This window comes from Centroberyx gerrardi, chromosome 4 (assembly GCF_048128805.1).
Source record: "Centroberyx gerrardi isolate f3 chromosome 4, fCenGer3.hap1.cur.20231027, whole genome shotgun sequence".
NCBI classification, from domain to species: Eukaryota; Metazoa; Chordata; class Actinopteri; order Beryciformes; family Berycidae; genus Centroberyx; species Centroberyx gerrardi.
The window spans coordinates 23368692-23383788 of record NC_136000.1 but is presented as its reverse complement, the minus strand read 5'-3'; the positions used below and the strand labels follow the sequence as shown (position 1 = coordinate 23383788).

The 15097-nt window shown below is 44.2% G+C and overlaps 1 protein-coding gene across 1 annotated transcript in view; it reads right to left on the bottom strand.

Moving 5' to 3' along the window:
• Positions 1-15097, bottom strand: part of tmtc2b (transmembrane O-mannosyltransferase targeting cadherins 2b) — a 92674-nt gene that overhangs the window by 17783 nt on the left and 59794 nt on the right. The window contains exons 3-7 of the mRNA XM_071896871.2: positions 8790-9636; positions 6646-6760; positions 6022-6107; positions 4086-4270; positions 2773-2851 (exon numbers count right to left, since the gene is read on the bottom strand). Coding sequence (XP_071752972.1) covers positions 2773-2851; positions 4086-4270; positions 6022-6107; positions 6646-6760; positions 8790-9636 — 1312 coding nt within the window. The remainder of the gene's footprint in view (positions 1-2772; positions 2852-4085; positions 4271-6021; positions 6108-6645; positions 6761-8789; positions 9637-15097) is intronic.

Genomic DNA, 15097 nt, shown 5'->3' with positions numbered 1-15097 from the left:
AAACCCCACGTTGTTTATTTGTCAAAGAGATTTGTAATGTCAGGCACTGCACTAAGAGAATGCAATGGTTCATATTTGTTGTAAAGTTCCGAATTCATGCAAGTTCATGCAGTGCGAATTCAAGTGTCTGGAGAACAAAACTTATTGATTACATTCAATGTCTTTCATGTGCAGTATTACAAAAGAAAGCCTTTCATACCATCAATGACGAACATAGAAAAATAATCATTCTAGATGTTTGGATTTCTTAAGAATTGGAATAAGTTGAGTTCAGTGGAAGGCTTGAAGCAGCATAGGAGAATATAAGTGAATCTATGACAGATGACTGCCAGTCTTGTCTGGAGTTACGATATGCAGCTAATGACAGAAGTATCAACACTTTCCCTCACTCTCGCTGATCTTTCAGACATCATCCGATACCTCCCCCCTCCCCCTCCGCCCGCTCACAACCTCTGTCTGCTCACACCTGAAAAAACAGTGACCTCTCTCTCACAGCCCTCCCTTACACTTGGATTATCGTAAAGAATTTGACAACATAGGCTGGTAATTGGGCACAACACAGCCAAAACAACATTTGAACTGTATTTTATGGAAGAGAAAACAGAGGGATTGAACATGTGACAGGTGTTAACGTTTCACATGAACTTGTAACATGGTTTATATTTCACTCCACACCCAAGTCTAGTGGATTTCCAAATGACCGGACATGGTGTTTAGACTAGAGTAGACTGAAACTTTAATTCTCCAGGGATTAGGACTAATCATTTCCCTGATAAGAAACTATGATAAACAATAGGTGACCGGCGACTAATCATCACTCAGTGACCTCTGCAGTGATCTGAAAACACTCTCGTCTTTCACTATGAATGACTGGTAATGCTGTGCAATGATACCTCTGAATAAATGGCACACAGGCATGTAAAGGGCATCAAATTTAAGAAGTGACTTCCTTTTTCGCTAATAACACGGCTCAAGACTTAAGCCTTTTTCTCTGAGATATAAAGCAATATCGATGCCACGATAAAAGTGGGAGAGAATATGTTTTCAAGATGTTATCCGTCGGTACGGCCTTGTGTTTCAGATTAAAGTATTTGAAATCCATGATATTCTCGTTACAGAATCAAAGAATCTTAAAACATTTCCTTGTCAACAGCTAACAAAAAGTAGAGCCAGCAGAAAGGATCATGGACCATGTGTGCGCAACAGCTGCGGAGTAGGTTATGATCTAGGTTTTTTTTCAGATACTGCCTGTCACTTTTTGAAGACTTTCATTCTAAAATTAGATATTCACCATTTGGAAAAAACGTGATACCAACAACTGATAGCAATGGATCAAAAGAAATGTTCTTTTTCAAGGATAGAGGGTAACTAAGGTCCTTGCTTAACAAACCAGTAATGCTTTTACAGATCATCTGTACTTTAGAGAGACTGTACGATGAACTTCAGGCAATGAGGTTATGACTCTTTTCCAAAAATGGATATACTGTACAGGATTTTTTTTTAGAAACGACCTCTCCATTTGCTGATGGGGTTAAAGCCTGCCCAGCGCTTCCCTCGCCAGACCTCTGTATGAGATTAGCAAAAACATCAACGTGCAATTAGAAGTGACATCGAATCCAAGGAGCTGAAAACCGGCTCTGGGAGCGGAACATTCCATGGCCCACCAGAGAGTGTTGGAGCGAGACCAGCGGGGCGCAGATTACCACCCAGGTCTGCCCCTGATGAAAGGTTCTGCTCCTTGGCGTCTGACAAACAGCACGAGCGCAGCACAATGAGCCGGGTTGGGAAACAGATATGAGCAGGTGTGCCAAATGTGCAAATCAGTTCAGTGAAGAAACAACGCTCAGTCGCAGAAATCGCAGATCTCTGGCTCAGCGCCTCCGTTCCAGATCCTGTGCTGCTCCTTAACGGTGATAGGAGCTTTCGTCAACATTTTGACATAATCTCAGTGCCTCTGTCAAACTGCATTTGCCTACACACTAGTGAACCTGTGGCATCAGGAAGAAGCCTGGAATACAGCCTGGTTTAAAGTGTGGGTGTGTGGGTGTAAGTGTGTGAGACAGAGAGAGAGAGAGAGAGAGAGAGAGAGAGAGAGAGCAGCTATAATGAGCCTCAAAGCAAGGCACTGGAGAAGTCTGGCATGTTGTGTGACAAGTATCAGTGAGTGTGAACTGGGGATCACTTGAAATGGATATTATTTTTTTTTTCAAAATCAGAAGTCAAAACTCAGCCTGCAGGTCTGCAGGTGCTTTCTCACAGCTGTAATGTGAGGAGTGGGGTTGCTCTTGTGGCGGAAAGCAAATTAACTTTGTTAACACGCTATTGGAAAGCTTAGTGTCTGGGGCGAAACAGCTTGAACAGCTACCACATAACCTGACTGCAGATGATTTCCATGCCTTGTGCAGAAAAGAAAAATATAGCTCTATGTTTATAATGAATTATGAAAACAGAGCACCTTTGAAAACCAACTGCCTCTGGCACGATCTCCCCAAAGCAACCCTAATTTGCAAAGACTAATTTTTTGTGCTTATTAAAAGCTCAGTTCAGCTAAGGGCCTGGCATATCCAGAAAAAATCTTTGTATGTTTGAAAGGACTCAAGCACAGCAAAGTAAGGCAGAGCTGCGTGATGTTCAGCAGACAATAAAATGGTTGCAAACACACCGAACCCTCTCCACAAATAACCTCTTGCCCTCTGTTCCATTATCGGTTATTTCTTCTGCACTAAAAAAACAACCACTTTCTTCGTGAGTAGTCTTGAAAACAGCACTTACCCATCATGTTGTAGAGGCTCTGCGGTGCAAACTGTCTTGGCATTTTCTGTATTGCTTCTTTATACACGGAGAGGGCCTCCTATGAGTGAGAAAAAAAACACAGGGGGTGGAGGGAGTGGGGAGTGGGTCGCATTAGAGAGCGGAGAGAAACCACGCCAGAGAAAGTGGTGCTGGGGTAACTATAGTCATTCCTCCCCTGCAGCCTGGACCTTGACACTGTGAATACACAGCGTGGAATTGGGGGTCGCTGGGAGGGTGGTTCATACAGAGCCGGGCAGAAAGGGTCTATCCTCAGTGTCACGGCTATTAAGGAAACTAGAGCAGTGTCACATATTGACTCTATAGTATAAAAGGTCCGGCGATTCACCTCGGAGTCCGCTCAGGGTTTAAATGGTACACGGAGCTGGAACTCCCTTCGTTTAGGAGCGAACGCTGCGATTGGACGTGGGAGGAAGTGGGACCGCTCTCTTTCGCCGGCAATCTATAAAAGCCTTTATTGAATCTGCGGTACTGCTGCTTCGTTCTTGATTGAATCAGCAGCATCAGCGCTCGAGTACAATATAAATGTGCGGCATTGGAAAACCAGTTGATCTTAGACAATAGCGTAGGTCTTTAGGGGCGGGAAAGAGAATGAATATGTCAGAGGCAGCCTGCGGCTTATCTGTGCAAAGCACTGTGTCCCCCGTGACAGAGGCAATTTCGGAAACCATCCGTATAAAACCCTGCGTTTGCTCTGTGTCCCCCGAAGCCTCGTTGGGCCCCCGCTCTCATTTCACTTCACGTCACGTTAGCATTTTCCAATGTATATGTAAAATACCACCACTAGAGCTGCTTTGATTAGTTAATGAATGGTATGGCAATGGCTGTGTGTGAGAGAGAGTGCGAGTTGAGTGAGTTTGTGCCACCACTTCAGTAACCAAAAAACAAAAACAAAACAATATATTTCACATATACATATAGCCTACAATACATTTCACACCTCCAAACATATTGTATATGTTTGGAGATATGTTTCAAAATATCTAAATATTGGGAAAAAAAGTATTTGTGCATGCAGATGACATGCAATTGAAATATTTTATATTCTGAATGGCCAAAATATATTTTGGATACACTTGTAGATATATGTTGTCAACAGCACGCAGAAAAAAAAAAGTATTTCCAGTGTCCAGAATAATTTTGAATGAATGTCATCTACATGTACCAAATATTTTTTATCATTTTTTGGGCATTTTTCGCCTATTTTGAAACATATCTGTAAAGATTTACTCAAGAACATGTGGATTATATTTTTTTGCAGTTTGGGCCGTTACCTCCTGGTGTCCCTGCTCGTGCAGCAGCTTGCCCAGGTTGTACAGGCAGCTGGTGACGGAGCTCTTGTGGGCGTGGGGGTCCTTCAGGTTCTCATCTGGGATATCGGCACAGGTCAGGAAGGTGCGCTTGGCCTCATCTAGGCGACCCTGATTCATCAGGATGATGCCTGTGTTCAAGTAGGCCGCTGTAAGGGGATCAAGAGAAAACCTAGGGTCATGGCGAGCAATGGCGTTGAAAGAGGTGAGTCATCACCAGTTACTGAATATGAAATTCACCATTAGGAGGGAACAATGAACCGCTGTTGATCTTGTTCCAACTTTTGGCTGACCTTTGCTAGGATCCTGTGGAATACTTTGGATGCTTGTTAAACTTTTCCCTCAGTGGTGAAAGACAACAACTAATGATCAATATGCAGCTAGAGAGTAATTAGAGTCTGTGGACCTGTCTTTCTAAACTACTCCCTATCAAGCCTGGCTGTTAGAATAAATTGACTTAATACAACGGATCAATCTGGAAGGCTCATCCACAGAGTGCTGATAAATATTCAAGAGTCAAAGGGGGGATGGTTGGGATTCTGTGGAATCAAACCGCATCCAACCACCGCCTGAGCCTGCGTCATCATGAAATCTACAAACAAGTCCTCTTCTTCCTCCTCTTCTTTCCTTGGGATTTGTATCTCAAAAGTTTACATCAACTTTATACCACATCCTCATACCACACAGTCTCACTCTGTACGGGATCGTATTGCATTGTATTGAATGGTTGATATCTAGACTTTTTTTTTTCCAACGCATGGCTCTGCAGCGGGAGGGGAATAGATAAAGAAAACCACAGAGAGACCAGCGGGTTTTCTGTGCGCCGTGTGCAGACGGTGTGGAAGGAATCAATAGAGCTTTATCACAAAGAAGGATAGCTTCTGCATCTTTAATAAAAATGCACTAGTTTGCACCAGCTCACTCTCAACTAGGCAGTGAGTAATGGTGCAACCTTGGAAAATGTTTTTAACTGTCACATTCTCATTCTGTCTTTACCATCTCCGCTGTGTAGGGTAATTAATTAACCTTGTTATCAGCTGTAACAGATTGGATAATTGCATGCTGAATGGGAATTTTCTAGTCTAACCGCGATCTCGATTAGGTCTATAATTAATCTGGGGAAGAAAGGAAGAGACATTTAAGATTCTCTGTTTATCTGTCATTGACTGATGCCTGGAACAATGGGGGGCTAATTTATTGCATGATCAGGTAAGACTGTGAGCGATTTATACTAATCAGGGAATGAGACTGCTTAGAGGTGCTAATAAAGGTTTAACATGACACTGTTTGAGAGATTTAGCTCAAGGAAAAGCAGCCAAACTACGGTGAATTCTTACGGGAGGGAGAGGAGGGGTGATGAGCGAGACAGAGGGGATGGGAGAGAGACAGAGGGGATGGGAGAGAGACAGAGGGGATGGGAGAGAGACAGTGGGGATGGGAGAGAGACAGAGGGGATGGGAGAGAGACAGAGGGGATGGGAGAGAGACAGAGGGGATGGGAGAGAGACAGAGGGGATGGGAGAGAGACAGTGGGGATGGGAGAGAGACAGAGGGGATGGGAGAGAGACAGAGGGGATGGGAGAGAGACAGCGAAAACATTAAGAGAGAGAGAGACAAGTAGATGTGGGGAAAGCGAGTGGGACAAAAAGAAATAAGGGTCATGACCCGAATTCATAATAAATGACATCATGCAATTGTTTGATCTGTTGACATGACTGGGCTTTGAGAGGCAGTCGGAGAGCTGCGTTGAATGTTTAATTCAGCTCTACACCCGCTGCCCTCCGCCGCCTCGCCCTCTCCCTTCACAAAACCACAGCCTGTATTCACTGTTGCCTAGACACAGCACAGCCACAGCCACAAGAGCTGGAGATTGTCAATAAAAAAAGAGGAGCTGTACTTACAAGCCAGAGTTGGCCGGCTCCCAATGGCCAGCTTATAGTAGTGGAGTGCCTCTGAGAACTTGTTGTTCTCCTGTAGCAGCAAACCGCTGGAGGAGACAAAAAGGAATGAAGACACAGGCAGGTCAGAGCTGAAAACTCAAAAGAGGAGGCGTTGCGAGTTAACAGTCTCCTTCAGAATTAGACGAGGCATAAAAAAAGCAGCTGATGAATCCGAGGAGAGAGATTTAGATCTCAGCAGCCACAGGCTTTTGAGTGTGAGAGTGTGTGTGAGAGTGTGTGTGAGTGTTGGCTGTGGCTGCTGTGTTCCCCCTCTGGCTGACACACCATGATTAATAACAAGCCTGTCAGACAGACGGCACTCCGGGGAATACAAGACAAGACGGCACTTCCTCTGTGTGAACGGCGCTGATCAATGGACACACACACACACACACACACACATGTGAAAGGAGTCCGATTGTTTACGCACTCTCCCGAGTCACAGAGACAGCCGTGTGTGAAAGGACTTGCTTCAAAGATATTAAGCAAATGAGATCACAGAACAGAACATGCACTTGGACAAAGCAGAGCCATAATGCAAACAAAATATGAATGAATGAAAACCCTCATAATATACGAACTCACAGGTTATACAGCATGTCAGCCATGTTCCTGCGGTAATAGAGGGCGTTCCTGTACGCCTGCTCGGCCTCGTCCATCTTCCCCTGGTTCTTCAGGACGTTCCCAAGGTTGCCCCACGCTGACAGGTTAGAGAAGAAAAGAAAACTTGAATAATTCTTGAATAACAATTTTGAACATCTTGATCTTGTAAATGCATTCTGTTGGCTCAGGAGATGAATGAACGCATTGGGAGAGGCCAGTATGCAGCAAACAGGCATTTTCTTTTGTCTCTCGATGGGTAAAGCCTCTGCACAGCCACACACTGCCATGGGTTAAGTGTTTTTTACCCTCTCAAGAGGATGTTGTCCTGGCTGATGCTGCAGCTGGCGTGGAAAGACACTATGGGTAAAAAGAGCTGACACACCGGGGGAGCTTTGTGCTAAAACCACCACTCATTCCGAACAGAGCGTGTATGAAAAGGAGACCTCCGCAGCGCTATTGCAGAATTAATGGCATTACTGCTGAATGAATGCAGCAGTAATTGACAGGTGAAATAAGGTTGCTAAGAGCTATTATATGTAGACTGAGGAGTATAAAAATAAATTTGGCAGTCACGACCAAAAAGAAAGAAAAAGAAAAAGAAAACAATGCAGCCGATATAAAATCACAGTGGGGAAAGGGTGGAATAATGACATTTCATAGCTAATATCTAGTTGCCAATACCCATTGCTATGTGAAAATACATTTTTGAAACCCGACAATAATGATGACTTAATAGGATTGATTTGACAATAAGATCAACACTAACTGGATATAGACATGTAGGATTAATCATGTAAATGTGCAGTTATGTTGTGCATGAACGCATAAGGCAACACCAGTGTGTGTAAACTTGCCTCTGAGACATGGTTTCTTCCTGCATCTCCAGTGGCCGTATGGACTGGGAAAATAAACTCATGACTCATCTCGCCTGTGCTTTTGTTGAAATGTGTTTAGAGTGTTAACTTATGCAAAACGCACCTTTAAGCAATGTATTTATTTAAACGTTGCAAGTCAAAGCATCTGACTCTGAGATCCCAGAAGGATATTCAGTGTAAATAAAAACAAACTCCTTTCATTCAATTGCCCATCCAGTTATGCGTCTTTGTTTAGAAATCTAGAAGACTTTATCAAAGTGGTTATCTAGTCAATAATTACTTGGTTCGTCCTGAAATTTCAAACGAGTCAATGAATGTGTCCGTATTTGAGAATGGGTTCAATTCAAGTCTCATATTAGTTACTATGAATGTGAGTCAGGGACGGTGCTGGTCGGCTGATCGGCTGCCAGAACAAACAGCTGTCATGCCTCAGCTCCGCTGCAGAATCTGAAAGGGAAATTAGCTAACACAACGTGTCCCGCTGTTGCCTTGCAAGTCCCTGTCCCGCTCTCCTCCTCCGCATCTCTGGAGCACACTACACACTCCAAGCTTTGGACAGGAATCCGGGCTTGATGACCTTGAACTGGAGTGCTTTTGAATATTTTATTCGCTGTTGTCGTTGCCAATCAGAGAGGGGTGCCATGTCAGTAATGGTGCCCTTCCAAGTGAGAGAGGGCATCTGGAGTGATTAAATAGAGCATAATGTGCTGGGTTTACAATGGAAGAAGTGTGCTAATGGGTTACGACCCTACTTCAATTATTACAAATTTGCATGTATTGTATTATAATTAAATATTCTCAGGAGGACCAAAGTCTGCCCACTTCTGCGGTCAAATTTATGAAACTTATAATCAAAAATGATGAAGGAATCGCATTTACACCGGTCTGATCTTGCTTCGGGGGCACAGAGTTCAACTTGTGAGCATTTAGGTATTCTGAGGTAGGGTGGGGTGATGAAGTGAAGACATTTTGAAGCAGCTTTACACTGAATTATTCAGTGCTGCAGTAGACTGAAGGAGATGGCACCCGTTATCGGATCCAACACCTTGCCTAAAAGTCTCCTCGCGCTATTCAAGCAGACAACCAAATATGATGGGGCTAAGAGGTTTTTGTGTGACGAGTGAGCAACTCTCTGTGTGTGTGAGTGTGTGTGTGTGTGTACATGTCAGTAGTTTTACCCATGTTTATATACAGCAGGAGCGTAATGGCGTGCCAATGTGAATGACAGCATGTGTCCGCTTTGCGCCTTACCTTTAGCAGGATTGACATAAATCCCTGACTTGTAGAGCATCTCTTCATTCTGCCAGTCCTGGTTCCTCAGAACGGTTTTAACACCGAACAGCAGGACCAGCGCTGCGCTGCAGTACACCAACACGGTCCTGGAGGACCTGCGTCGCAGACGGACGTACAGCGACCTCATCCCCACCGTCACCAGCAGGCAGAAGCCCATGCTGGGGATGTACAGTACTCTCTCCGCGATCACAAACCCCACGTAGAAGAACAGGTTGGTGGCAGGGAGGAAAGGGATCGCCAGCAGGCCTAGTGAGAACACCACAACATTTTCAGTGGTGGGCAGTGGAGTCCTCGTCTCGTAGTGCTTTTTGGTACCGTTTTGTGCACTATTAGTGTGAGGCTCTGGGTGGGAGTTGTTTATGTGTTCCTGATCATTGCATTGGTAGCTGTGTCCGTTGCTGTTCCCGTTCCTGCCGTTGGTGAGATGGTGCGCTTTGCCGTTGGTCTCCTTGCTCTTGGCCGCCTGGCGCGTCCGCAGGCCGAACCAAGCCAGCAGCAGCAACCCCAAATAGAAGGCTATCGTATGGAGGTTCCTCCAATCGGCGAGGCCCCTGATCAGAGGCAGAGCGTCCATGGACCAGTCGAAGCTGAGCGTGTCGGGGCAGAGGAGGAGCCAGACGTTGACGGCGGGCAGGTAGAAGAAGGTCAGCGCCCTGGTGAGGAGCGAGGGGTGGTCGGCCGCCGGGTTGTCGGAGTTGGAGAAGTTGGGGGGTTTGTTGCCCATCCAGTAGAGGCGGCAGGCCAGCAGGACGGCTCCCCAGGCTGCCAGCAAAAACACATTGAGCAGCAGGTGGACGTTCTTCCTCTGAAAGACAAAGAAAACACAAAAACAGCTCAAACTCTCAATCGGCTGGAAAGGAAAGCGGAACGACTGTTAGAAAAATCATATATATTATGAGAGCTGTAGTTTTCTCGCTGGTTGTCATTTTCCTAACTCTTGAACTCACACATTTGCTTCTGATCCAGACTATGTTGGTAAATTGAGCATAGGATTGAATGCAAGTTTTCTGACCTCACATCACATCGACTGGAACAACAACCCAAGAGTGAAATAATGGGTAAATGGAAAAGGAAAACCATAGTGCAATTATGTAATACAATCTGGAACAAAATGCTCTTGAACAATTTAGTCAACCAAGTGTTATAAGCAGCTTTGATGTGTTTCAACAAGAGGGAAATACAATGGCACTTAAAGTGTTGTGCTGGCTGCCGTGTTGGCTTTATTGAGAAGCCGTGAAGCAGGAAGAAATCACTCGAGAGCCACTTTCTTTGTTACTGGGACTTGTAAACCGACCGAGAAGAAAAAAGAAAATGAGTGAAAAAAAGCGACTTTATTCACTACAATTCAGAATTCATGAACTGTTTATGAACAAAGGCGACCTTACATCGTAATTTTCAATTAATGTGCATATTTTTTTACTCTTATTTCACCTGGCCTAGGCAAATCAAAATAAACACAAATATAGCCCTATTCATCATACTACAGACTCGATATTAAACACTTTCCCACATGCTGTATGGAAATGCTCCGGAAATATCTACGGTGTGTTTGAATGTTTAACACTTTGCTGGCATTGAAAAATGGCTGGGCGTATTCCCAACTGACCTATTCCTCTGTTAGGACCAACTGGCCTTTCTTATTGTGTTTGTGTTGGAAAACCCAACTCCCGCTTAAGCATTTTAGAACTTCCTTCATGTCACCAGCTAATACATGCAGAGCAACATCCGCTCATGTCCTGCAGCACTGACCCACATTCAGGGAAAGGGAGACCTCATACCTCTGCTTAACATTATTATTATTTTTTTTTTTCTTGAAAAGGCTGTATCAAAAAATGGCAATTAATTCAATGGCACGGAAGGCAATAGAACACTTAGTAAGTATCAATAAAGGATGGTAGGAAATATACATAATGGTAGGCATCAAACAATCATACCATACCTGCAGCTATGGCATTGCACTAGTCAACATAAAACAAGCATCATGCCCTGTGTTTGGCTCCATTCCTCTGATAGCACTAGTTGTTTTCTCGAATGTAAACTGTTTTCACAAATTAAACAGGAGCCCAAGGCAACAGACGCTAACTTCACATTCTTTTAATGCCAGTGAGTGTGGGTTCTCCATCTCTGCACGCCAAGGGGGACTAACATGTCACATCTATGATCATAAATTTCATATCACCACAGCTTTGGGGGTGTAGTATTGATTTCCTCCCCTGCCCATTGTCATTTACAGATTGACTCAGCGAGCAGAGGCTTCGGTAACCTCTGGGGGCATCTGACTGCGGGGGGAAAATCTCTCTCGTCTCTGCTAATGATCGCTGCTGATGCACAGAGCAGAAGCCAAACACTCAGGCCACAGAGAATGAACCTGGAAACACAGGCCACAACTCAGACCAGCTTCCATGACAACACCATGGAGAGGATCCCCAAACAACTAATTACAGTATTCACTGAGTAGACTATACATATACACTACATAAAAGAGTGTTAGCAACTCATTATTACATTGCAAATTGTTATTAAAATACCATGGTGTATTGTTTTACAGTGCAAGACTTAGCCTACAGTGCATATATAGATATGTCGTAATTGTGTGAAATGGCATTCAAGAGCACAAGGACATTGTGTTATATATATATATATACTGATTATTAATTATTGATATTGATTGTACTTTAGCCCAGTACAAAAATGTTGTCCTGCTGAAATTTTAAAACTGCAGGTCACAGAGACAGAACAGAAAAACATCACTGAAGAGGGAAAAATAAATCCACAAAAAAAAAAAAAAAAAATTATGGCATTTCATCAAAGACATTCAAAGTCACTCCAATCAGAGGGTTTATTGATATTCTATACTAATATTCAGCTCCACAATGCTATACTCCATCCACACAATATGCATGACAGTCTTTGAAAATATCACAGCCATTAAAAAACAACAACAACTTATGTAAGGTCAACTCTGTCAAAACCATATGGAGAGACCTGACAACAACCCGTGGTGCTTCAGTATTTCATAACAGAGGATATGCCACTTTTGAAAAAGTTGTTCAGTTGCTTGGCAACAAAAAGGTCACCATTTCAATCCACATCACAATTTCTCACTAATTTGAGAGCAACTGTCAAAAGTGTAGCGGTCAGCTCCCCATGAACATCCAGAGGAATAGCTAGGTGAAACTGCTGAAGGCAGGGCAAAGAAAATCACACAGAGAAAGGACACGACAGATGGGAGACACTGGAGATCTGTTCAGTAACAACTGCTATGTGGCAGACAAGAAGTATAGAATTAGGTAAAATCTATATCAGATGCTGTTAAACTGATAATCTGCGAAATTCTTGTTTTTTTCCCTGATTTTTGCAGCACCTTTGGTGATACGCTGTCATTGCTTTGGTGTTTTGCACTCAATATAGGCACTGGCCCAAGACAATAATAAAGACACTAAATGTACTGTAGTCTACGGCTAATAAATGATAGTGAAAAGTCCAAAAGAAAAAGAGCCACATCTGCATCCCTGCATCACTCCTCATGAATCACTATATCAATCAGTGATAGAGAGTAGCAAAACAGAATTTAATTTGGATGAAAAAGTTGTGGATTATTATTTTAAATATCTCTAAATTCTTTCAAGAACAGTGAATGTTCCATATGCAGGGACGTAGTGAATGAAACCATTACGATAAGTGAGCCATAGCTGATCCACTTTAACTGGAAACCCACTGTGACCATTGGAAAACAATTTAAGCTCTGGGGTAAAACCCAAAAAAAGACCACAGCTAGGCCACTGAATAGAAAAGGACAGAGTCTCTGCCGAACAATCCCAACGATCTCAATGTCATCAAAAGTAATGCATTCACAATAGCTGTCAGGATAATGTAAAGTACTGTCATCAGTTGGTAATGGAACATACAGTAAGTACTAGTATGGTACATGCATGGTTCCAAGACGCAGACTGGGAACTGGGACCAGAACATGAGTTTTTGTCATGTGGACATTCACTGTGACTGACTGAAAGTAACTGTGTCAGTTCAAGTCAAAGGCTAGAACAGAGTGCACATGGGTCACTGTCAAGGGAATGTAGGTTTGCAGCAGTGGGTCATGAAGGCCCACTTCCTGACGAACAAAGGTTAAAACCATGTCTATGTATCATTATAATTAGCGCTCGGTGACACAGGAATGCAGCATGTATGTTTTTGCTGATTGTGGGATTACCCACCCAGTTCGTTCAAAGTGTCCCATAGCGTTGTACTTAAAATAAAGGATTAGGCTCGATCATGTCATCACCTCTGTATGAAATAGATCCTTCTATCCAAAGATGACCCCACCCCTTTGGAGGCCACGCAATTGCCATGGGGCAATCATGAACTCCATAAAGACAACAACATATATTAAACCCATTCTGACAAACCACCATCTGATTAGGTCTTTCGAAACAAAGTTCTAAACAGACTCCCGGGCAATGAACTTCTACAACCATTTTCGGGGGAAGTGTGCACCAAGCCTAAAACATATGTAAATGCAATTTCAGGGTGAAGGAACATTGAAAAGGTGCAACTTTTGGTTGGTACTTTCACCAGTGAAAAAAAGAGGACAGAAGTAAGAGAAACCTTATGCGCCTCAACTGACATAAATCACCAAGAACATCACTGGCAATGAAATCCACCGCTCCTTCAAAACTGCCATTCCCTCCCTGCCTCAGCCCCGATCCATAAGCTGTCGTCTGAACTTCATATGAACTCCGAGAACGTCCTCTTCGAAACTCACTCAAATCCCTCCGAGGTTATATTGTACGCATTCAGTTTATCCCTAGAAAGATAACAGTGGAGAGGATGAAGTACTGTAGCCTCGCCACTTCTCAATCTAAACAGGCGAGCACAAAGTCTAAAACAAGATGAAGTGGACTCAGGCCTGGGAGGCCCGGGGATGTGCTTTCTGCAGACTGTGCCAGAGAGGTTTGCTGAGCGGTGTTAATACATCCCAACCACCGCTACAGGGGGATCCGGCCTGGATTTACGAGGCTCCTCCGCAGGCTCTCACGCCGCCTCTCGGGCCAAAGCGGGGGCTTAAGAGACACCACCTCACTGTTTCGTTAAGGCACTCCGGGGGAGAGATTGGAAGAAGGGCTTCCTCCATTTTTTGGGCTAGAACTGGTCATCCACAACTGGGTGTTTGATGGAGAGGGGGGCGGCGCCAGGCTCCCCGCCGATCTGAGCTCAGGCGAGTTCTACGCGCGGTGTTCGCGGCCGCCTTCGCCGTACCTCCGCCTCCTTCTCCTCTGATCCTGCCAAGCAGCTTTATCCCTGTTGTGATGGGACCACCCTCCGGTCGGGCAGCGAGTTGGTGTGTGTGTGTGTGTGTGCGTGTGTATACACTTCTGCATGCCTGTAAGTGTGGTAGTCCTTTCCGCCTCCATGCTGCTGACGGCTAGTTGGTCCTGCGCCCGCACATACTCACTACCTGGCCCGGTGACAAACAAATATGTCATCCTGACTCTTCCCAGACGCAGCGCACAGTCGGACACCACTACCTTAACCACATCCACATGTTCGATGCGGGGGTGTTTCATTTACATGTGTGTGCTGCACTTGCATGCTGGATTTCTATCTGCGATGCAAGCTTAGGCCTTTGGGCAGTACTGGGAACATAAAACAATCCTTTGATTGCACTTCAACACACATTTCTGACCTCCATACTCCTCGGAACAAGGGCCCAGTTTGCCAACTGCTCTCCACTTGCTAAGGAAAATAAATGTGACGGCAAAAAAAAAAAGCATACAGGCAGTGAGCGAGAAGGAGATTCTCTAGAGATGTTCTCGAGGGTAGCAGTAATGGAGGACATCACCAACCCCATCTCTATTATCTCTTGAGTAAACAAACATGTGAATCTTGCCTAATATGCATGTGGTTAAAATGTCTGCCATTTAAAAGCATAAGTTCAATTATCAGCAAGGCAAGGGCTCCCCAAGTGCTGCAGCTCCATTATGCCGAAAGCCAAGGCATTCCAGCTTTGTCTCTTTTGTCTGTAATCCAGTTTAGCTTGAAATAAGTGGTTTAGCACAACCCCGTAGGAGGCATGAGGGCATTTTTTTTCTCTCCCTTTTTGTGTTTCAGGCGCAATCAGTTCAGAACTGAAACAATTTAGCCTTTATAAGGCAGGCATGTGAAGAAAATATCCTTGGAGATGAAATGCAAAACAGGCCAATTACGGAACCTCTATTTGTGCCTCTGCCTGCTTTTTTTCTTCCCTCTACACTTGGGTTAGGTTTCAA